Below are 23,415 nucleotides of genomic sequence, written 5' to 3'. Positions count from 1 at the left end.
CAGGTGAATTGGATTGGATTTGACTTTATTAGTCTCGCAGTGGAGACATTTACATTTCACAGCAGCAAAGGTATTAAAGGAAGATGAGAGGAAAGAAAGAAGCAGAAAAACAAAAAAACAGGAGCTGCTGTAAAGGCAGCCACTCTCGCTTCGCCATCTTGAAATCAAAAGAACAAAAAACAACTAAATAACAAATAATGCGACACAACACAAAAGACAGTCATTCAATCTTAAGCACTTTCTGCACCTTCTTTGTTGCATGAAGCAGTTCTAGATGAAAGAGGAGAGGATCAAAGCCTCCTTTTCACCCGTGAATCAAGGACATCATGGTGGAATCTGCACATCTGCTATGAGCTAAGTTTTGAATGCAAACACAAAGCTGTAGCATCCATTTATGAAAAGAGATTGTCTCACATCTCCTGTTCCACGTAAATCCGCTTCAATTCCAAGCCGCGACAGTTCCACATACGCAACGGCGCTCTGCACTAACGCCCTTTTCTTTTCATCATGGGCTCTTCAAGCCATCCCTCCATTGCGCTCAACGTCTTAACCATACTCTTTTCTCATGCACCAGCACTAGGGAATCCCACTGAGATCAGTCGCATGAGAATGCCTTATCATTCAGCTTGTGGCTACAAAGTGTATCATTGCAGCTGAGGATCAAAGTGTCCTTTTCACCAGTGGATCAGGGACGTCATGGTGGAATGTGCACGTCTACTACAGGCTAAATGTTGAAAGCAAACACAAAGCTGTAGCATCCACTGACGAAAAGAGATTGTCTCACATCTCTTGTTCCACGTAAATCTGCTTCAATTTCAAGCCGCGACATAGGTGCATTGCAAACTGATGATACAACCAACAGGATTGAACCCAAATGCATTATTTTCTACCGAAAGTTGTAACCCAGAAAGGTTGTAATGTACTACATCAAATACAAATAATTTAAAGATGGAATTTCTTTCGATTCGACTCAACACTCAGCATTAAAACAGTTTAAATGCAACAACCTGAGGCATGACTGACACTATCAATATTTTCAAAATGTGAATTGATGGGGACAAGGTGAAACAACAATAACAACAACATCAGTAATTTGCCAGCAATTATATGAGCAACCATTTGTTTCCTGTATCTCAACTTCTACCCCACATTACAAAATCCCCTTGTTGCTGTGTTATCAACAGCACAGGCATGAAACTCTGAAAGAATAATCTTTCCTTAAAGCATCTTAATTTTATATCTTAATTTCCCTTAACATGGTTGATGTAAATAATATCAACATGCATGACAAGTAAATGTATTTATCTCATCGTGGCTACCTTAAAATGGTATCATTTTACAGACCTTCAGACTTGAGAAAAATGAATGAAACTAAATGGTCATTATGTGCAATACAATATAATACAATACAATACAATACAATACAATACAATACAATACAATACACATTGTTTTATATAGGGCTTTAAACAGCTGAAGCTGTAACAAAACGCTTAACATGGACAACCATACAGGAAATAAAGCAGTCACAAAGATAGTAGAAAACACCAGGAAGTCAAACTAAGATCAAGTCTGAATCATGCTAAGTCAAATGCCAAAGAGCACAGGAGCGTTTTGAGGCGGGTTTTAAAGATGAGCTCTGTTCTTTTCATTAGCTTCCAGTGGCAGACTTTTTAGAGTGTCCTTGGGGCTTATACTGATCCTAAAATAAAATTAAATCATGATCACCCTGTCTCTGGTGTCTTTAGCACAGTCTCCGCCTTTAAGCTTGGCGTTTGTAGAGAAGGTATGATAAGTTTGGCAACTATCCAGTATGGGGTCACAACCACTTAGCGGCCAGAAATTAGCATCTTTTATAAAGGTTCTGTCTCTATATCATGGGCATTATTGACTATCCTCACCCATGTCATGTGCGAGGAACATTTCAGTATAAAACGCGACCCCCCTACTTCACCCCCCAACACCCAATGCCCCCAATAACAGATCTGCTCTGACCATAGAATCGCGCCTGGAGCAGGGGGTCATCAACATGCCACTTGAGGGCTTATTCAAAAACAGCTCCATGGGGCATTGTTTAAAGATTATTCTTTTAGCGTTCTTGTGATTATTTTATGGAAGACATCATTTGAAAATATCATTGTTTATAGAGTTATAAAGGACAAGGGCCATCTCATCAATATTGATCTATTTTATATCTTATTAACCCGTTCACTGCCATTCATAAATTTATTTGGGAATTGAAAATCTAACATAGAGCGCCATTCCCACATTTTTCCGGGTTTTGTTTTTTTCTTGTTTGGGTGCCGATAAAGCGCTGGCCATTCCACAAGGGGGAAGCATTTCCATTTTTCCATATTAGCGCTTTGTCCCAGCTTCAGCTGTTGATAAAGCGCTATATAAACCAATATGTATGTATTCCTTGAGAGTTTTGAAAGGCGCTTATAAATTAAATGTATTATTATTATCTCATCTCATCTCATTTTCCGTACCGCTTATTCTTCATTAGGGTCGCGGGGGTTGCTGGAGCCTATCTCAGCTGTCTTTGGGCACGAGGCAGGGGACACCCTTAATTGGTTGCCAGCCAATCGCAGGGCACACAAAGACATACAACAGTCACTCTCACACTCACACCTAGGGACAATTTGGAGTGGTCAATCTGCCTGCCATGCATGTTTTTGGAGTGTGGGAGGAAACCGGAGTACCCAGAGAAAACCCACGCGGGTCCGGGGAGAACATGCAAACCCCACACAGGGAGGCCGGACCGGGACGCGAACCGGCGACCTCTGCACTGTGAAGCCAGTGTACTAACCACTCGACTACCGGGCCGCCCTATTATTATTATTATTATTATTATTATTATTATTATTATTATTATTATTATTATTATTATTATTATTATTATTATTATTATTATTAATGGTGACCTTACTCAAAGGTGAAGTCTTCTGAGTCACAAAGGAGATAGGTTCCCCGGACAGAGGTAATTTCACATAGCAGATGTTGTCTGCTGTCCACGTGCGGGGTGACCCTGAGCGCACCTCAGAGCAGATGTCACTTTTTAACTACGTTTTAGAACGTATCAGACAATCCTGGCATATCCTCCGGATTGCATCATTTGATAGTTGTATTAAGTTCATCCTGTGCATCATTTGAGCTGATGTAAACATCCTCCTACTTCCCAAATCCCTGCAGCACCATATTATCTTTTCATAACCATTGCTGATTGTGTTTTGTTTGACTTCACGTGGTTTGTAGATGTAAATAAAGAGGATTCCATTTTTTTTTAGGTTTCAAAGAGCGTTTATGGAGTGGTTACTGAAAGCTGCAAAGTGCAGGAACTGATTATTTGACCACATGCTGGGTAAAAACAAACAAAAAAAAACAAAACAGACTCATTATTGAGTACCTAGGAATGTCCAAAAATCTCCAGAGTCATTCATCTAATATGAAAATAAATGAACTAGATGTACAACAGTAGCTAGCAACAGTAGCTAGCTTCCTCAGCCTAAATTGGTCCTCAAAACAAAGTCTGCATCCACAAAAGCATTTGCTGCTTGCGTAACATAACAGGTGGCCGACTCCAGACGTCTCACACACACACACACACACACACACACACACACACACACACACACACACACACACACACACACACACACACACACACACACACACACACACACACACACACACACACACACACACACACACACACACACACGTTTTTTATATTAATATAGGACTATACATGACTTTATAGTTGAGGAGCTACTGATTAAAATGAGGTGCTGGGTTCGATTCCGTCCCCAGAAAAAAGTGTAGATTTTGCAGTTTATTTAATTTGTACCGTGAGAATTGTTATGTAACAATCTAATCTGTATGCCCTCTGCTTATATCAGACAGCCTTTAATAGTTCCATAATGGGGAAATTAGCATTTGCAATTATATACAAATAACCATTAAGATCCACATTTGCACCTATGGATGCACATAAAATTCAATAGACTGAAAATCCCACACAAGCATAAACACTTTATGCTATTTAAATTGTCGGTCAGCCGGGCGGAGACGTTTTGCAAGTTGTATTCCGACCTAAAAGTTGCATGGCCCGGGCGTCCGGGCAGACGTTATTTCAGACACTGCGATTGTGCGTCATATTTGTATTCAAATGGAGGTAATTTCAAAAATAAGTGCAGGTAATATGAAGGTAATCACTTGAGGATATTCTTATTTAATGTTCAACCTCATAAATGACTTTTTCAATGTTCCACAAAAAGGCAGAGATGATAGGGATCTAATAGAAGGGATCGCTGAGAAAAATAATTTCCACGTGGAAGCCTTTTAATGCCCCAGAGTGATGATGTTTAGGCTGCCATGCGAGTCAAGTATGCCGTTTGATGGCTACTTAGATGTGAGCTGAAATTATTTTGTCATCGATTTTAATCGGGCACTTAGCAGTCACTCAACTATTGAGTGCAATGTGAAAGTTCAAGTCAGCTTTCCGCATCATCTATACAGCCTTTTTCATGTGACATAGAAACATTAACTCATTCACTGTCAGACATGTGCAAAAATGTGTCCACTCCAGTGACAGGTTTTTTTTGTCATTGTCACTTGAATTCCAGGACTTTTGGAGTTTTAGGACTGCATAAACACTCAATACAGTGTTAATCAGAATCAGAATCAGACTACCTTTATTCGTCCCACAATGGGGAAATTGGCAGTCCACAGCAGCAATTGAAAAGGGATGGGGTTGGGGTGGGGTGAAAGGATAGAAAACAAGATATTCTAAGCATAACAAAACAAAAAATGTCAACTGTATACTGTGCAATTGTATCCATAAGAGAAAAAAAAACTGTACATAGTGCAGAATCAAGAAATGCATTTTGATATATTGCAACAACCCATATTTTACAAGTGTCCAGTTTTTTTTTCACATGTGATCATTGAGAAATATTAGACGCTATCCTTTCACCAGAAAAAAAGAGAGTCCTATATAATTCCTAAATTATATGGGTTTGGAGTTATATGATGAAATGAGGGCATGTTTTCAAAATACAATGAAATATATACATATTGGTTTATATAACACTTGAACAACAACTGAAGCTGGAACAAAGTGCGAACATGGAAAAAAGGGAAATGTGGGAAAAAAAAATGCCAGTGGCCATGGCCAGCGCTTTATCAGTACCCAAGCATGAAAAAACAAAACCGAACTAATTCAAGAAAGGCGCTCTACGTCATACTGTCAATTCCCGAATAAATTCGTGAATGGCAGTGAATGAGTTAAGTCAGGCAGTATTTATCAAGAAGCATCTTTAAAAAAAATCGGAATACTGTTTTATGTGGTATTACTTGCTGTAATCTATAGTATGAAATGAGTTCCCATGACTTTTAACAGCCTGTTGTAAAAAGCTTGAGAAATGTCACAACCAGTGTGTGACTGGAAGAACACAGCAGCTGAAAGAAAGCAAAAAAAGGGACTGACCTTTTAGCACATTATGACGCAGAGTTCAAACTTTTTTTTCTTCCCTTTGGGGTGTTCTTTCACTCCTAACAAAGCATTGACATCTCTAATTGAGATTTTTATATGTCACTTTTGTTTGAATTGTTGCTTGAAAATATCTCTTATGATTTTACAATGAAGAATTTGGAACATGAAGATGAGACTTTACAATCGTGACATGAAAATTCAACAAGAATTTGGATTTGGATTTGGATTTGGATTTGCCTTTATTTGTCTCGCAGTGGAGAAATTTACATTTCACAGCAGCAAAGATCAAATTTAGGTTTAGATTGATAAACATTGAATAAAATTAACCTTTGATGATATTTTCTTATCATTTGTTGTTAAAATGTTTTTTGTGGAGAAAAATACTTAAGCAGCATCTCAAAAGGGAAATTTAGTAGGCATGGAATAGCTTTATTTTTTTAAAATAAATAAACAATCACGATAATTTGTGCCCATGTAATTTCCAGCGGTGAGCTCAGGATTACGCTGTCCTGTGGGCTTTTGTTTGCACTGATTGGATTGTGCGTAAAGGTCGTGCGTTTTTCTGAGTCTACAAGCACGCTAAAATGTTCTCAGTATGCTTGTCCTGCAGTTTAACCTCAGGCATCCGTACAATAATATATTATAGACAAAACTAGTGTGGTTGAGAAATAGTCTTGATCAGAGACTACAAGACTTTGAAGCGAGAGTTGTTTATGTTTTAGCGTCCAAGTTGGTATGATAAAAAATACATAAAATGAAGTACTGAGCAAGAGGATAAAAGTCACCAAAAGCTCAGAAATCCAGCAGCGAAGGAAGGACGCGCATTGGCCGCACTTGCAACCCACCTTTCTGCTGCTTGAACGACTGGATGGAGCCTGAATGGTGCACCATTGCGGCGATCTGGTCTTTTTCCCCCCCGCCTAACGAAATTCCTTAAGTCGAACAGAAAACTGGCCGCGCGCGTGTCAAACTACTGCGGGGTTGTGCGTGTGTCCTCTCGGGTTCCATGTTGCCGAAAGAGCACCTCGCTCGGACGATCCGCAAAACGCAACAACACCTGTGTAAGATCCGCATGCCCCCCCCCCCCCCCCTCGCTCGCTCCCATTCCCTCCTCCTCTACTCTTGTCGAACCATCCGCGGCTGTTGTCATGGTGACGCGCAGTGCGAGGAGGGGTGGGGGTGTAGACATATCTCCCCCTCCCCTTTCTGAATAAAGGACACCGAATGAGCTGCGGGATAGTCGCCCCCGGTGGCAGTTCTTAAACGAAGCGATAATTACGCGCATTGATCCGGGTGTCAATCAAATGCCATTGTCAACTTTTTTTTTGCTACACAGATTGACTGAAGGCGTCTTGACGCCCCTAAAACGCAACTCAAAGACTAATAAGTGTAGGCAAAGTGGAATTATTTATAACCTGTTTCAATTACATCTAGTTGTTTTGTTTTTTTATCGCCTTTTTAATTTTTATTGACTTTAGTGTTAACCAGTCCTTGTATGTCCTTACCACTTTGTTTCTTGTCAAGGGGTGGGAGGGGAGGGTCCTTATTTGTGGTCAGTTTGCTTTGCTGAACTCATTCATCGCCATTCATGAATTCATTCAGGGATTGAAAAAATGATGCAGAGTGCCATTTCCAAATTTTTTCAGTTTTTTTCATACTTGGGTGCCGAAAAAGCACTGGCCATGGCCTCTGGCAAAGTTTTTTTGTTTTTCACAAGGGGGCAGCATTTCACTTTTTTCCATGTTAGGATTTTGTTCCAGGTTCAACTGTTGTTAAAGCACTATATATAAGACAATATGTAATGTATGCATTGCAATGTATTTTGGACAGCCACCCTCATTTCAAGCTTATATAACTCCAGACACATATAACTGATGAATTAATTCTTTTTTTCTGATGAAAGAAGAGAGTCTAAGCGGTTTCTTACGCCGCATTGACTGTTTATGTACTGTAGTCCTAAAACTCAATATTCGGTGGGTCCTGGAGTTTGAGTGACAAAAATCCTGCCATTGGAGTGGACATTTTTGCACGTCTGGCAGTGAATCAGTTAAGTTCCCTGGTTTATGTCAGTTTTGGCCACTGTTGTGTATTACTGTTGCGTTTGTTTGTTTGTTTGTTTGTTTTTTTTTTTTGCTGTCACAGGTTTTTGTGTTACTGTCATGTATTTTTGTTTTGTTTCTGTTGATGTCACATTGTTTTGTCCTTTTGTCATGAAGTTTTGTTTGTTTGTTACATTGATTTATTTGTGTTTTCGGGACTGTGTTTTGGATTTAGTTTTCTCAGGATTCCCTTGTTAAGTCATTCACTGACATTCCGGAATGTATTTGGGAAGTGAAAAGTGTGACGTGGATCGACATTCCTGAATTTGTTCGGGTTTTTCTCGTTGGTGCTGCAAAAGAGCTGGTCAGACTTCTGGCAATATTTTCCCCTACCACAAGGGGGCAGCATTTGCCTTTTGACCATGTTAGTGCTTTGTTACAGCTTTAGCTGTTGTTAAAGTGCGATAGAAGTCAATATCAGTGACGGGCAGTCAGTGGAGGCAGGGGAGGCAGTGCCTCACCTGTCATCATGGAAAGCTGTCATGGAAATATCAAATGAAAAAATAAATTAAACAGTTATATGTATTTAGTGATTTGTACTTTAAAGTTATTGTCCATTTAACTTCGCCGTTTTAGGATTTTTTTTCAAAATCGCTGAATTTTCACATTTACCGGTCAAATACTAAGTAGAGACGAGCAGTGAGGCACCAGCCGGCTGATCCTCACCACGGATTGCGCAATCACTATGCTTACTGTGCTGGCTTGCTCTGCAGTGAGACCGCATTGCTGTCCTTCTGCATATCGCTATTAAAGCGTTCAAACACGTTTAGTATATGAACTAAATTTCTACAGTTTAGCTGGTGTATATAATGTAGTCATTGTACATTATAAACACTGTACTCCAGTGTTTATTTTGTTTTATTTTTATCAAAACGCTGTGCGTAGGTGAGGCACACAGTTCTCCCGCCTCATGACAGGCAGGGGGCGCTTGTGATTCCAGAGATACTTCTTACTCCACGTCTGCAGAATAATAGAATTAGAGACAGAAAGCTACAGTAAACAGTTAGCAAGTAAAGTGCAACCCTGCAGTCATTTTTTCGTGTTGCTTGGCCTCACTTTCAGAATGGAGGATTACATATCTAAATTGAAAGAATTTTCTAAACTGGACTTTCAATCGAAGCAGGAGGTAATAATTAAAGGAAGACCAACACCGGAGCTAAAAGGTTTGCTTCAGACAACGGGACACAATAATCGCTCTTTTCAGGCGGACTGGTACACACGAAAAGGCTGGCTGTGTGGATGTCCAGCAAGAAACCGCCTTTTCTGCTTTTCCTGCCTTCTGTTCTCAACTTGTGACAATGTCTGGACTCAAATGGGATATTGCGATCTGAAAATTTTACAACGGAGCCTCATCAAAAATGAGCGAAGACTCAACATCAGCATCCACAATGCTAAAGTGAAGGAGAAGCGGGAGCTTTTAAAAGATCTCATCAATGCCACCTGCTTCCTTGCCAAACAACAGCTGGCATTTTGTGGAAATGATGAAAGTAAAGGCTCTGCTCATCGTGGCAACTATGTTGAACTATTACATGCTTTCGCTCAGAAAGATGACAGGCTAGCGAGTCATTTTGGGACATCCAATGTATTTTCTAGCCTGTGAAACAGAATACAGAACGAATTAATTGAAGCAGTTGGTGATGTCATTAGAAATGACATTAAAAAGGAGATCGGTGCAGCCCCATTTGTTGCTGTAGAAGTAGACGAGATTGTCATTCTCAGCACTGAAAACATACAGTGGGAACAGGACTGATCAAGGACGACTTTCTTCACTGGCAGTGATCTCCGTTGAGACAGATCGACTTTTAAAACTGAAGAAAGATAAGGAAGGCTTCTTCTACAAAGAAGTTATCGATGCCTTTCTTCAGAAGGAGCGGCGCATGGACTAAAGGTAACACGATAAAAACGTTTTTTTCTATGCGACAGTTTGTATATATAAAGAATGCTGACATGAAATTTTAAACAAAATACGTTAACTGTTGCCAATCAAATGGTGAAACTACTCTGTAGAGTTCACATGTTTGTAAATCTGACTGTGATGATGTCAGTGCCTCACCAGCCATGAACCTCATCGCACGTCACTGGTCAATATGTATGTATTATATTGTATTTTGTACACCCCCCCGCCCCCTATTTCAAGCTCACACACCTCCAGACCCATATAACTTAGGAATTAACTTTTTTTTCTGATGAAAGAAAAGAGTGTAATGTTTCTTACACCGCATTGAATGTTTATGTAGTGCTAAAACTCAACATTCTGTGGGTCTTGGAATTCAAATGACAATGACAAAAACCCTGGCACTGGACCGGACTGGACAGATTTTTGCACGTCTGGCAGTGAATGAGTTAAGTATTTGTATTGAATATATTTTGTGCAGTGAGCCCAGTTTCACCTGCCTTTCTTCTTTTTTGGGTACATTATGATCACGCAACATCACAAAATGACAAGATAAGGAACACTTGGACAAGACAAAAAAGCTGATTGATAACACAAGGGCCCCAAATGACATAAACAAGTGGAGGCAAAAAAATATGCGTAATGAAACAAAACCAAATGGCCTGGATATGCAGACTTATTACTGTGCTCGTGATTAACATTTCTGAGACGCGGCAGAAGCAAACACAACAGAAAGACAACAGAAGCAAACAGACAGCGAAATTAAAAATCAGTTAAAGGACAACCGACACCACTTTTTTGTTTCCTAACTGACATCAGAAAAAACGTTTTAAAGCATCTAAAATACCCAAAACACACAGTATGATATTGTTAGTCAAATGCAAAACACCAATAAAAATGACTTTGTGTCCAGAATCTGCAAAAAAAATGAACCCGGAAGTGGCCAGTTTCAGAAGGTCCAGCCCTCTTCTTCGTGATGTCACCCCAAGACGTATTGCCTTGCTGGAGAATCAAAACAATGGCTTCAGATTCGGAGAATATGCTTTCTTGTTACTCATTCAGTTATGAATATGATTCAAATAGTTCTGAAGAGGAAAGCATACATGTTTGCAATCGATTAAAGAATTTATTCCGTGCCATTTTGAGGCAACATTGGGGGGAAATGTATCACCAAAAAAAGAGGCAGAAAATGGCGACCAAGCTCCGTGTGAGGAATTAATCAGCCCGTTTCTACAGGCTAATAAATTCCTTACATGGGGCTTTGTCGCCCTCTTCTGCCTCTTTTTGGTGCAACACGACGTTTTCAGACCAAACAAGTACAGCAAAATGCATTGACGTGATGGAAGGACTGCTACAATGTGTCCTTTTTTCGGTCAGGGGTGTTCCGTCAGTGACGTAGGGTGAGGACTCGTCACCAATTCAAAAACAAGACTTCCAGAATATTCAGTGCGAGTCTTAAAACGTAAAATATAGCTATATGCGGTGGAATCTTTGTAAAATACGCTCAGTAGAAGTCATTTGAAGCCATTTTACAAATTATGGACACAACTTGTCCGGAGACGTCGGTTGTCCTTTAATATTGTACGTGAAATCATAAAAAAAAGTTTTAAAATAAATTATTTCAGTGTCGTCACTTGCTGGGGTTTTAATCACTCTTTTTACTGGTTATGTAAACCCGATTTAACACTAAATTATGCTCAGCTAATGCCCGCACATCTTTTAGAACGACGATGGGCGTCCACCATCGAAGAGTGACCTTGTTCATGAAGCATATGTCACAGAAAATAAACAGATTTGATTGCATGTTTACTTCTGAAATGGGGCCACGGAAGGCGACCTTTTTCTTTTTACCAATGTTCTTTTGAAATCAATTGTGTTTGGCTTGCCAGGCTAGATTTGTCCATCCCCGGTTGTTTTCATTAACACATTCACTGCCATTCACAAATTTATTTGGGAATTGAAAATATGACATAGAGCGCCAATCCTGAATTTGTTCGGGTTTTGTTTATTCATGCTTGGGTGCCGATAAAGCGCTGGCCATGGCCTCTGGCAATGTTTTTTTTTCCTTTCCACAAGGAGGCTGCATTTCCTTTTTTCCATGTTAGCGCTTTATTTCAGCTTCAGCTGCTGTTAAAGCGCTACATAAACCAATATGTATGTATCGCATTGTATTTTGGACAGCTGCGCTCATTTCAAGCTCATATAACTCCAGACCCATAAAATTTAGGAATTAACTTTTTTTCTGATGAAAGACGAAAGATGAAAGTCTAAGTTGTACTAAATTCATCCTGTCTACTTGATAACTAATGTTAAGCAGATTCCTTACTTACAGACAGTGTATTGTCATGTCAGGTATTTTTACACCTACAATACACTGTCTGTAAGTAAGGAATCTGCTTAACATTATATATGAAAGTCTAAGGTTTTTAACACTTTATTGAATGTTTATGTAGTTCTAAAACTCAATATTCTGTGGGTCCTGGAATTCAATGGACAATGTCAAAACTCTGGCACTGGAGTGGACACATTTTCTGCACGTCTGGCAGTGGATGAGTCAACAGAAGGGTAGCAACAGTTTTGTTGATGTGTGTAGCTTCAAAAGACTTGAAACACTTCTCAGTATGAAACAGTGGAATTCTGCAGCTACCACATTCCCACTTTTTTGGGTACATCCATTGTGTTTAATGTCATCTTGAATATGCAACTAAAATGGCTGCCTTGTACAGTAGAGTATCACACAATCACTGCACCAACGTATACCAGAAGTTGACGAGTAAGCAGTCACAATACAGTTCCAAAAAGAAGCCAGATGCTTTGAACTCGTTCCGGCCTGAACAATCAGCTCTGGAATCTCAAACTATAAGCAAGAAGTTCAACAATCGATAGACTCACTGCTGCAGGGAATCCACTTCCGTCCTGCTGTACAGCTCCTCACCGGATATTAAAACCGGTGGTACCATTTTGTCTTATTTCTCAAAAGGGAAGACAAAGGACACGAGAGTGCATTTTATTTCCCCCACTCAACGTGGCCGCACTTTGCAGAATGTGATGATTACGATTTATTCTCACACACAAGTGTACATCACAGAATAATTCTCCTCTTTTTTTCTATGTGCTTCTTCAAAGTAGCAATTGGATCTTGAACTTGCAAGGTCACACATCTTTTATGAGCGCAAAGAGCTCCAGTCAGGGCCTGAACGTTGAATCTTGTCCATGAAACATAACGAACATGGAGGAGAGGCGGACAGGTGCCATGCCGATGCAAATACCATCTGCTGTCCTCCTCCCCCGCTGTTAAGATGTGGAAGAAGCCACTATTGACAGTGAGAACGGCAGCCATTGCCATACGCCATTTAAACTGGAACATAGCAAAATTCCTTATGTCGGACCGGTTAATAAATAATCAAGCGGGTCTTGTAGGGTCAGGCCCGTTTAAAAAATGTCATCTCTTCCTTTACTGCATGCTCGAATGTAGGTCATATGACAGCAATGCAAGGAGAACCAGGCCTCAATAAGGCTAAATATTGCCATCTTGAGGACAATCTGGGAAATGCAACGTTTGTGTACTCGGGATTGAAAAAAGGCTGCAGAGCCATGTTCGTATCACGTTTTTTTTGTGTGAAATAAAACATGAAATAAAACACAATTGGTTGAAAACTTAACCTGAAAATACATTAAATAATTATTTCTGAATACAAGTAAATATAAATGACCGCAATAACTTAGTGGTATTATATAGACATTGTAATTATAATTGCATCACTAACTTCTCTACACGTATTGGCATGTTTTGCAGTCAACACAATCACACAATCTCACAATCTATGAAATATCGAGTGTGCTGGGGAACAAAATCATGCCAACCTTCATTCATAAGAAATCAAGAGATCACCTTGCTATGTGACATAACAGTTGTATAATTATCAATCAGCCAAACACACAACATGAATTTGCATAGTTGTAAAATAAGACGCCCTTGCCAGTGTTGGGAGTACCATGGAACAAAAATAATATTTTCATTGTTATATATTAAATTCAGGCAGTAACAAAGTAATACAACGAGGGAGTCGTGTTTTTGAAGTATTATTAGTAAGTGTACTGACGCCAGTGACACATGACAATTTTAAAACTACAAAAAGAAATTAATCGTCATAAAGACAGGAGTAGAAAGTCCATTCATTCCTTAATTGTGCATAAAAATCCTGCATCAAGGATATTCCCATTTTCCAAACAAACTGTCTCGCCAAGGGTTGCTTTATACCCTCACTAAAATCAGAATCTTGCATGATTGAGTCATTGTTGGTCAGACCAATCATTGTTCCATGAAATAAAATACAAAAATATTAAAAACACAAACTGAAAATAGCATGCTCTTAAACCAATTATCGATAATACATCATCTATCACTACTTTTGTTAGCCCAATAATTATGCATACTTCAATACATTACATATACTAAATAAAGGTATATAGTGTGTAGTAGTTTGAATTTGTTCTTCCACAATTTGAATCTAACCTTTACACAACGTGTCACATTAAAATGGAAACATCCCAAAAAGGAGACCTTGGTGAGTAGAACACCGTGACCGGACGAAGGCGGAAGTAGTCGCCGAAACATGTCAGGTATTTGAACACCGACAATACACTGTCTGTAAGTAAGGAATCTGCTTAACATTAGAACACCGTGCATGTTAAATGGAGCAAACTCACCAGATGTCTGCTCGCTTTGGGTGTTTCCAGAGAGGGTGTGAAGAGGTGAGAAGCTCCAGGATGCTGACTGGCTGAGGCCTGGAGAAGAGCGGCAAGCCCAGTTGTCCAGCAGGGGCATCCACATACAATTGTCCTGATGGCATGATCCTCCTGCATGACAAGGGTATGTCATATTGTCTCAAAGTCAAAGTCAGCTTTATTGTCGAATATGCTAATATGCATGACATACAGCACAGATGAAATTAATGTCCTCTCGGACATAGCGTGCAAGGCACTTATAATGTGGCTAAAAAAGACAAACAATTGACAACAGACAATACAAGTAATTCCTGAATGTAAAGTGAGGTCGTAGTGTAGTAATGCAATGTGTAGTAATGCAAAAACAAAACAAAAAATGTTGAAGTGAGGTCTTGCAAACAAAAAAAGAAAAAAAAAATGAGTTCAGGATGATAGTAGAGCATGTAGCATGTACTCAGAGTTCAGTGAGTGTGGCAGTGGGAAGGTGCAGGGGGTGCAGGGTTGGGAGAGAGTTGAGTCTCCTGACTGCCTGGTGGCAGAAACTGTCCTTGAGCCTGTTGGTCTTGGCTCGAAGGCTCTGCAGTCTCCTACCCGATGGCAGCAGGCTGAAGAGGCTGTGGGTGGGTGGGATCGCCAGCGATCCTGATGGCTCTGCGGGTGATGTAAATGTCCTGAAGGGGGGGGAGACACCGATGATCTTCTTAGCTGTCCTCACGATGCGCTGCAGAGTCTTACGGCAGGAGCGCAGGGTGCAGGCGCCGTACCACACGGTGATACAGCTGGTCTGGTCAGGATGCTCTCGATGGGACCACGGTAGGGGGAGGTCGTGGCTACAGCTCTACTGAGCTTGCGGAGGAAGTACAGGCGCTGGTGGGATCTCTTGGCCAGTGATACCGTGTTGTGGCTCCAGGACAGGTCTTCGAATATGTGCACTCCCAGGAACTTGGTGCTGCTCACTCTCTCCACTGCAGCACCGTTGATGGTTAGTGGAGCATGCTGGGGGTGCACTCTCCTGAAGTCTACAACAATCTCCTTTGTCTTCTCCACATTCAGATGGAGATTGTTGTCCTTGCACCACGTGGCCAGGCGGCTGACCCCGTCCGTCCCTGTCGGCTGACTCCTCATCGTTGTTGATGAGGCCCACCATAGTTGTGTGATACGCAAACTTTATGAAGAGGGTGGAGCTGGGTGATGATGGTGAGAAGTCATGTGTGAGCAGAGTGAAGAGGAAGTGGGCTCAGGACAAACCCCTGGGGGGCCCATGTGTTCAGCGTGATGGTACTGGAGGTGTTGTTTCCAACTGTGACTGCCTGTGGTCTCCCCGTCAGGAACCAGCAGCCACAGAGAGGTGCTGATCCCCAGTTTGCTCAGTTTGTCGGTGAGCTGTTGGGGATGATGGTGTTGAATGCTGAGCTGAAGTCGATGAACGTAGTAGTCTCTGGTCTGCAGGTGGGTGAGCGCTGTGTGGAGAGCAGTGGAGATGCCATCATCGGTCGAGCGGTTGGGCCGATATACAAACTGGAAAGGGTTGTGGTTGCGGGGAGGGCAGCCTTGATGTGGTTCATAACTAGCTACTCGAAGCACTTCATGAGGATGGGAGTGAGTGCGACCAGGCGGCACTTTGCATCAAAATGCAAAATACATGTGTTCGGTCGAGATTGTAGTGTATTTCATACTGGTAAGTGTATTGCAGTACATTGAGAGTTCAATACTTTGACCCTTTCAGGTGAAAATATTAGGAGCATAGTCATACAAATTATAGAATGGAAATCCATTCTAATCATTCATTTTAACTACTTCACTGTGCAAATCTGGCATGTCAAGTGAGACATTTCCATTTGATCAGGGGCTGATGTGCATCGGCTTTATTGTGACCAACGAGAAGTGCCGCAGGCTGCGCTCAGTGTCCCAACACCGTGCCTCAGTGATGAATCTCCATGCACAGGTTGGACTGCAGCCTACATCATGTCACCTTGATGGAGCCTCAGAAGAAAAAAGAGCCAGTAGCCAGACAGCCCGGTGCACAATATATTGCACATTGAATTTTGCCCATGATAGCAGCAGTGATCATTACCAGCACGGACTATAGCTTCAAAAAGGAAGCTGAAGCATTTCCTCGCCCTGAATAAGCATATTTAGTCAACTCCCTGTGGAGCTCGACTGCCATTAATGAAGATTATTGCACCCAGACTGATTGACAAAGCGCAAGTAGACAAGCTAAATCATTTGGCAAGTGGTCAAATTCAGAGTACGAGTGTGTCGTTCTGACATGACTGCACTCATGGAGTGAAAACCTGTCATTAAGAATTTCAAAAGGCGTGGAGACATTATTAGATCAATACATGAGCAGTTGCCTCCTAGATGAACTTCCTGCTTGGATGATTATTTATTTAAACAAGAGATGGTACAAGGTCATTACATTCATCTATTCAAGAAAATGTGCACCGTGCCTCAATATCGACTGAAATGTCAACTATGATGTGACTATGACTTCACTGAAACAAATGTCATTTTTTGGAATTGATGTGCACACGTTAGCCCGAGTGCATTGAGCAATCTTGCAGCTATCTGAGAAAATAAATAATAAAAATTAAGGTGGACATAGTAGCTATCATCTAGTACATAAATATCAGGTAAAGGGAATGTGTGTGCAACCTGAAGGCCATTTTAATTGTAGTGTCCATTACATCATGGCCTCTCAGAGGCAGTTTGTACCAAAACAGCTCTTTAAACAGCCTGCATTAGTGATTACTAAAAGCCAAAAACACTTTCCATCAAATAAGAAGACATCTTTGAAAGTGAGAGAGAAAATGTTGAGCTCATTAGTGCTTTACACAATTAGTCATATTCCCTTCAACGATTGGATATTTAGGTGGGCAAAAATCAACAATTGACTTTCTTACCTCAGAAATCGGGACAGTCATCCATCATGACAAAACAATAAGTGATTTTTATACATACAGTAAAGTCTCGTTATATCCATATCGGTTATATCGATAGTACTGCTTATTACGATACTATTTCTATGAACGCAAGGAGAAAATTTACATGCCGCAGGATCGGATATATCGATGGTCCGGTTATATCGATATTTTTTCCAACTCCCGAGAATATCGATATAACGAGACTTTACTGTTTTTATGAATTAATCACATATGATTTTTTTGGCAAAAGTAATACCCAGCCCTGGTGATATAGAGACAAATATTTCAACCAATTACCATACAAGATGATTGAATACTATTGCGTCATTTTTACAGGCCTCCCATGTAAAGTGTAGATCTTGAGAGGAATGCAAGCAAAAAAGTGCAGGGCACGTTTGCCAAATTAGGAAACTGGCACGGCAGAAGGATTGTCTTTGGGATTTGTCAGATGGACTGACATTTTCTTTACCTTGTAAAGCAACACAGTGTAGACAGCTGGTTTAATGTTACAGTAAAGTCTCGTTATATCGATATTCAAGGGAGTCCGAAAAAATATCGATATAACCGGGACTATCGATATATCCGACCCTGTTTGCATGTAATTTTCTCCGTGCGTGCATAGAAATAGTAGCGATATAACCGGGACTATCGATATATCCGATATCGATATAACGAGACTTTACTGTATTTCATGAAAAAACAACAGGGATCAAAAGTCTCACGATTTGGTTGGGAGACTCATGATTTTGACCACAATACTCACAATATTCACTTTAAAGCAATTATTGACACAATACAGACAGTTCATTTGTAAGGTGAAACAAAAGAAAATGTAAAAAACAAAATATTTTTTATACTAATTGAATGTATAAATAAACAATGAAAGCATTTTTGTGTTTTATTTACTTCTAATTTACACTTTTGTCATGCTCACATTATTTTAACACGGTCCACAGAGTTACGGATACGAAAATCTCCCGATATGAGTTCTGAAACTTAACATAATTGATATTGGCGGTGACCAATCTAAGAATGGCCCGAGATCCCTCAGCCTACCCTCATCCGCGAAATGAACAATATTGGTTCTAACTGACCTCAGCATAATAAAAACTAAGCCTGTTCTTTAGTTTTAAAAGCTAAAAGCATGTTTTGCACAGAAAAAAAACTTTGATTCCAATTTGTGATTTTAGCTAATTCAGTCTTAACCAGAACAAGCATAAAATATGCACAATGTCTCATGAAATAGACAAGTTGATATTGAATGTAATGTTTCATACCTACATGACGCTATTGACAACACCATACATAAAGTTATTTAATAATAATAAATCCATTTCATTTATAAGCGCCTTTCAAAACTCTCAAGGTCACTTTAAAGTCACAGGATCAGTTTTTCTGTGGGTGAGCAGCGGCAGCCGCACGCGCCAGCGTTCACCCAACCCGGAAGTAATTCAAATAGATAGAAAACTAGCTAGCTAGCTAATAGATAGCCAATATGTATCTAGCTAGGTAGCTAGCCAGTCAACTAGAAAGATATACAGCTAGCCAGCTACATAGCTAGCTAGCTACACAGGTTGCTAGCTAGATAGATACAGGTAACATTAGTGAGCAAGGCACCATATTAGGTAAAATCATGCCTTGCTATGAGAGAGGAGAGCTGTATGATTTCTCACAGCCAAACAGCAGACAAAAAAAGTAATGATATATGAAAAATATATAACAATGAGCTCTGACATTGGTCTTTTAATTCCACATAATGCAAGAAAAGGGTTAACAGTTATGTCAAACAGTTAAACTGGACTTGAGGCTTCATCTTCACATACAGTAGATGTAAACATTGTCCTATTAGCAATCAGGGCATGATTAGTGTTAACATATTTGTGTAGGTATGCCTCAGGCCCCGATGATATACGACGACTAATAGAAGTTGCAGGATGCATGCTTGCGTGCATTCAAAAGGAGCTCATTAAAGTAAATGGCCGTCATGCTCGGGCTCACCACTGACATTTATGCACATAAGATGTGTTTCTCATTAATCTGTAAATATTGAAGTGCTTTTTTTAACTCCTATATTGTACTGCCTTTCTTTTGTGATGACCATGTCAGCTGCTAGTCAACGGGATATGGACGTCAACCTGCTGACATTGCATGTCAGTTGTATGTTGCGTTCATTCAGAGTTCATAAATAAATCAATACCAAAAGGTCTGGTTTCATCTTTTGTTTTTTGTCCAAAGATGTGCCAATTTAACAGCATAACTTGAAGAAAACACAAGAATGAATTTTATACTGTATTTAGTGGTTTGCACTTTCTGGTTATTTATTACTTAGATTGATGATCATTACATCACCAAACATAGTTTGTTAACCGTATACAGCATTTGTATATATAACTACTGCCGCTAATAAAATTGCTGAATAAGCATTTTCAGTTGCATAATTTATAATATTAGAATAATTAACCTAACAACCCACGTTTCAATTGAAACTGGGTTGATACATATACACTATTTCTTTTCTTATCCATAAAATAACTATCTGACTTCAGCATTAAAACTATCTTCCAAAACATGTATAGACGATGATTACAGATAACAGAAACCTACTTCTTTTCACTGAGAATTATACTGTTTTGAAGAACTTACCCGAGGAGTCATCAACATCCTGAGATACTTCCCTGTCCATGTGTCATCTATATCAATCATCCAGCAATAACGTTCTGACTGACACATGTACACCTGTAAGGGCTGCATAATCTTCATGAGGCTGCCATTCCACCACAGTGCCGCACTTTGGGCTGTAAAATAAAACTAGAGCGCCGCAGCCAGGACGGAGGGGAGGAGTTTGAAGTGTTTGTTGGGTGAAATCGGCTCCAGCATTAAACTGTCAAGCTTGAGACTACTGATTTGATGGAACTGCTTAATGGAGCATCACTCACCCTCTCAAAAAGCATGGATGTCACTCTTCCATCTTTCAACCAATTACAACAAGAGGATAATATATTTTCAGTGGGCTTTGGTTGAATGTGGTGGAATAAATCAACGTTTGCAAAGGTCTTTGTTTCATTAGATTAATGCAATTTTATATGATGGAAGTCCCACTCAGAGTTATTCCAGCAGCAAAATATTATGGAATACCGTATATCATTCGGTTGGATACGGTTGATTCATTTTTTTAAAGAAAAATATTTGTGTCATTAATATGATATCATCACGTTACATTTATTACGCCTGAGACAGAGGATTACAAAAAGGAGTCAACTATAACTCGGTAGTAGCGGAACAGTTACACTCCATTATTATAGTGGGTGTCACGCTGACAATAATGTCCTTCTTCCCATAAGATGGCGCTACCGCATAAGCTATTAAAATAAGCGTTTAGTGGTCTCAAGTTGTGTTCAACATTGTTGTTTGTTTTCACAAACAAAAACTCGGGAACAAATGTTCGGGATAACAACCAAAAATGTATACGCTATATATACATTTCTGTTTTGAAAAAACCGTTAAATTTTGTTTCATAACATATGTTGTTATCGGAAGGGGAGTGTTTGTTCGAGTTGGTGTTCTTGAACATAACACAGGGAATTTGCTTTGAATGCTAATTCAACGAAGCTAACGTCGACTTTATGCCTCAGCATGTAGCATCGACAGCTTCTTGCTTCTCTATTGACTACCGATTTCACAGGGTCGTATTCACCGGAAGTTACAGTCGGCAGTTTTCCCAGTGTTCTCATTTCCAACGTTGCTTTTGCTAAAAAAGTGCAGAATGGGGATGTGCTTACCCTGCTTTGGTGGGGCAGTCGACGACGCTATTGACACTCCAGATCCAGTATGTAATCAACCCAAACAAATATCTTTTTAAAAACTCTGGCATCGTATGCCTTGATATGACTGATATATTTTGTTCGCATTTAGCATTACACTGGTATGCTCGGTTAACCAAATGTGGGTTTGTTTACTTGACAAGCTCAGGACTTTTGTCGTGTTTCCAGGAGACGAGGAGGCGACAATTAGCTGAGGCTGCAGAGAAAAGACAAAAAGAGGTAAAACGTGTGTTTGGAAAAGGAACACTTTCACGCTTTTATATACACTAGAGCAGAGGTCCCTAACCCCCGGACCGGTACCGGTCCGTGGGTCATTTGGTACCGGACCGGGCAGAAAGAATAAATAATGTACATAATTTCCGTTTTATTTATCATCTGAGTCCGAACTGTTTTATTCTACATACAGGACTCTGCTAATAAAGTTGTATAAAAATACACAATGGATTCACGTTTATTATTATATTTAAAAGAAAGAATAAAACAGTTTCCATGCCTGTCGTGTCTTTTTATTTTGTTGTAGTTATCCGCCGGTCCGTGAAAATATAGTTTGACATTAAACCGGGCCGCGGCGCAAAAAAAGTTGGGGACCACTGCACTAGTGAACCATGCAATAGTAGCAAGAAGCTGGCGTGATGTTTCAGTGACAGTATGTTCTTGGTGCTCTGGGCGTTTTCATCTGCCATAACGTTCATTTTAATTGACTTTTAGAAAGTCAATATGTTATCAAATACGTACAATTAAAAACGACAAATCTCCGACTCAGATCAGAAAATGGGGAAATTATGATGACTTAAACAACATTTACAGCTAATTTGATTCTTGAACATTCCTGCAAGGTGAAAGTAAACCTGTTCTACATTTGACACACCAGTGTTGAGAGTAGTTAAAACACCCTGCAGAATTTGAGTGATTAAAGTGTATAAAATGAAGCATCAAATCATGAAAACTCATATCAAACGCTGTTTACCTGTACATCGAATCCTCTAAAACTACTACCCGCTCACTCAATGGTTAACTGCTCATAAAACTACTATGACATGGAAAAATTGATGTTATTTTTTCTTGTAGATTTCTAATGTCAACAAATAACTCCACATTTGATCCACAAATATTTACAAATTCATCAGCGAGGCACTTTCAAGCAGCCATGCCAGCAGAATATGGGAAGGGAAGATGTTTTTTAAACCAGAACTTCTGATTTAAAATCAGCTGCTAAATTTTGTTTTACAAACAAATGTGCTGACATAGAGGTGTATGTTGTGATGATAATAATAATAATAGAAATTAAATGTATTATTATAATATGTATAAACCATGTTGTCGAGGAGGCCCCACCTTTATTTGGGGACACGGTGTTGTTTAGAACAGGCCACTAATTAGAGGAAAACTGCTAAAATGTTTGAGAAGGATATTTCTGAACCAATCTTTTTACTGGTAAACAAACATTGTGAGTATATTGTTTGCACAGTTCTGCCATATGTCTTTAAGTGGACTGATAGATTTTTAAAAAGGAAGTTATGATGGTCTTTAGTGAGCAATGTTTCACTGTCCAGAGAAGCCACTCGCTCACCCATAAGAACCACACAAAAGCCATAAGGTAAGTAGGTACAAATAGGTGACTGTGGATTGTTCCTTAATTCCTCTGTCACATTCTCCTTGGTCTCTCTAAAAGAGTGAGTGACAAAGTGAGAGAGAAAAAAGGCTCACTGGCACTGTGCGAAATAAAAACTGCTGTCCTCACTTCTTACCACAAATAAAAAACACTGGATCTTAAACTCCCCTATCACGCAGCACATTTTTTTGTGTAACATGTCTCTGAATGTCATACCTTTCTGGCAGTTATGCTGTATGACGCTTTGCTGGCCGTGATGCTCCCTTATTGCTTGGTTTTGTTGTTGTCGCCATCGTTGTTTTCAAAATAGCACGCTATTTCGACTCAACCGTCACCCTGTTTATGTATTTCTTATTTTCTTTTTCAAAGCAATGCCTGCAATTTAACATTCCTGGTTCTTTCTCAGACAGCACACAGGGGTGTCAAAAACCCAGAAGCGGTTGAAAGGAAAAGAAAAAAGCAAGAAGAGATTGAGAAACAGGAGATGAGTACGTCTGTATCTGGCAGTGGAGGCGGATTGAGGGTAAGCCAATTTGTGCGAAATATTTTTGGGGACTTATGGACTAAAGCGGCAACTGGATAATTGAATAATTTTCACATTTCAAACAATCACAGTTTGGTAGATGTTGAACAATTCATCCTTGTTGAAGTGTTATGAACTTTCAACACAGGTAATATTAAAATTCTCACCGGCATATTCTCTTTATCCTCTGCAAAGAACAGCTAATCTTACTGTGGCTGAGTGACGGACTGTCTCCATATCTATTACACTGCCCTCGGTTAGCCAGGACTTGCACACCAGAAGGAGCAACATATTGTGCACTGAAATGAAACATTATATGT

At 39.8% G+C, this 23,415-nt stretch overlaps 2 protein-coding genes across 4 annotated transcripts in view; one reads left to right on the top strand and one right to left on the bottom strand.

The window, feature by feature from the left end:
- Positions 1-14,339, bottom strand: part of ano3 (anoctamin 3) — a 58,820-nt gene extending 44,481 nt beyond the window's left edge. Inside the window, exon 1 of one of the 2 annotated variants that reach the window (XM_088996420.1) lies at positions 14,198-14,339. In XM_088996420.1, the coding sequence (XP_088852546.1) occupies positions 14,198-14,321 (124 nt within the window). In that variant the 5' untranslated portion in view covers positions 14,322-14,339. Of the gene's footprint in view, positions 1-6,339; positions 6,561-14,197 lie in introns of those variants that run through there. The other variant, XM_088996421.1, reaches the window with a different exon arrangement.
- A 6,175-nt stretch (positions 14,340-20,514) lies between these two features.
- svip (small VCP interacting protein) overlaps positions 20,515-23,415 on the top strand; it is a 3,965-nt gene continuing 1,064 nt past the window's right edge. The window contains exons 1-4 of one of the 2 annotated variants that reach the window (XM_088996428.1): positions 20,515-20,965; positions 21,129-21,179; positions 22,514-22,557; positions 22,979-23,089. In XM_088996428.1, coding sequence (XP_088852554.1) covers positions 20,903-20,965; positions 21,129-21,179; positions 22,514-22,557; positions 22,979-23,060 — 240 coding nt within the window. In that variant the 5' untranslated portion in view covers positions 20,515-20,902 and the 3' untranslated portion in view covers positions 23,061-23,089. Of the gene's footprint in view, positions 20,966-21,128; positions 21,180-22,513; positions 22,558-22,978; positions 23,096-23,415 lie in introns of those variants that run through there. The other variant, XM_088996427.1, reaches the window with a different exon arrangement.

Source organism: Hippocampus bargibanti, linkage group LG05 (assembly GCF_051943395.1).
Source record: "Hippocampus bargibanti isolate YZ-2025 linkage group LG05, ASM5194339v1, whole genome shotgun sequence".
In the NCBI taxonomy this organism is placed as follows: domain Eukaryota; kingdom Metazoa; phylum Chordata; class Actinopteri; order Syngnathiformes; family Syngnathidae; genus Hippocampus; species Hippocampus bargibanti.
This window is presented reverse-complemented; position numbering and strand designations above follow the sequence as displayed.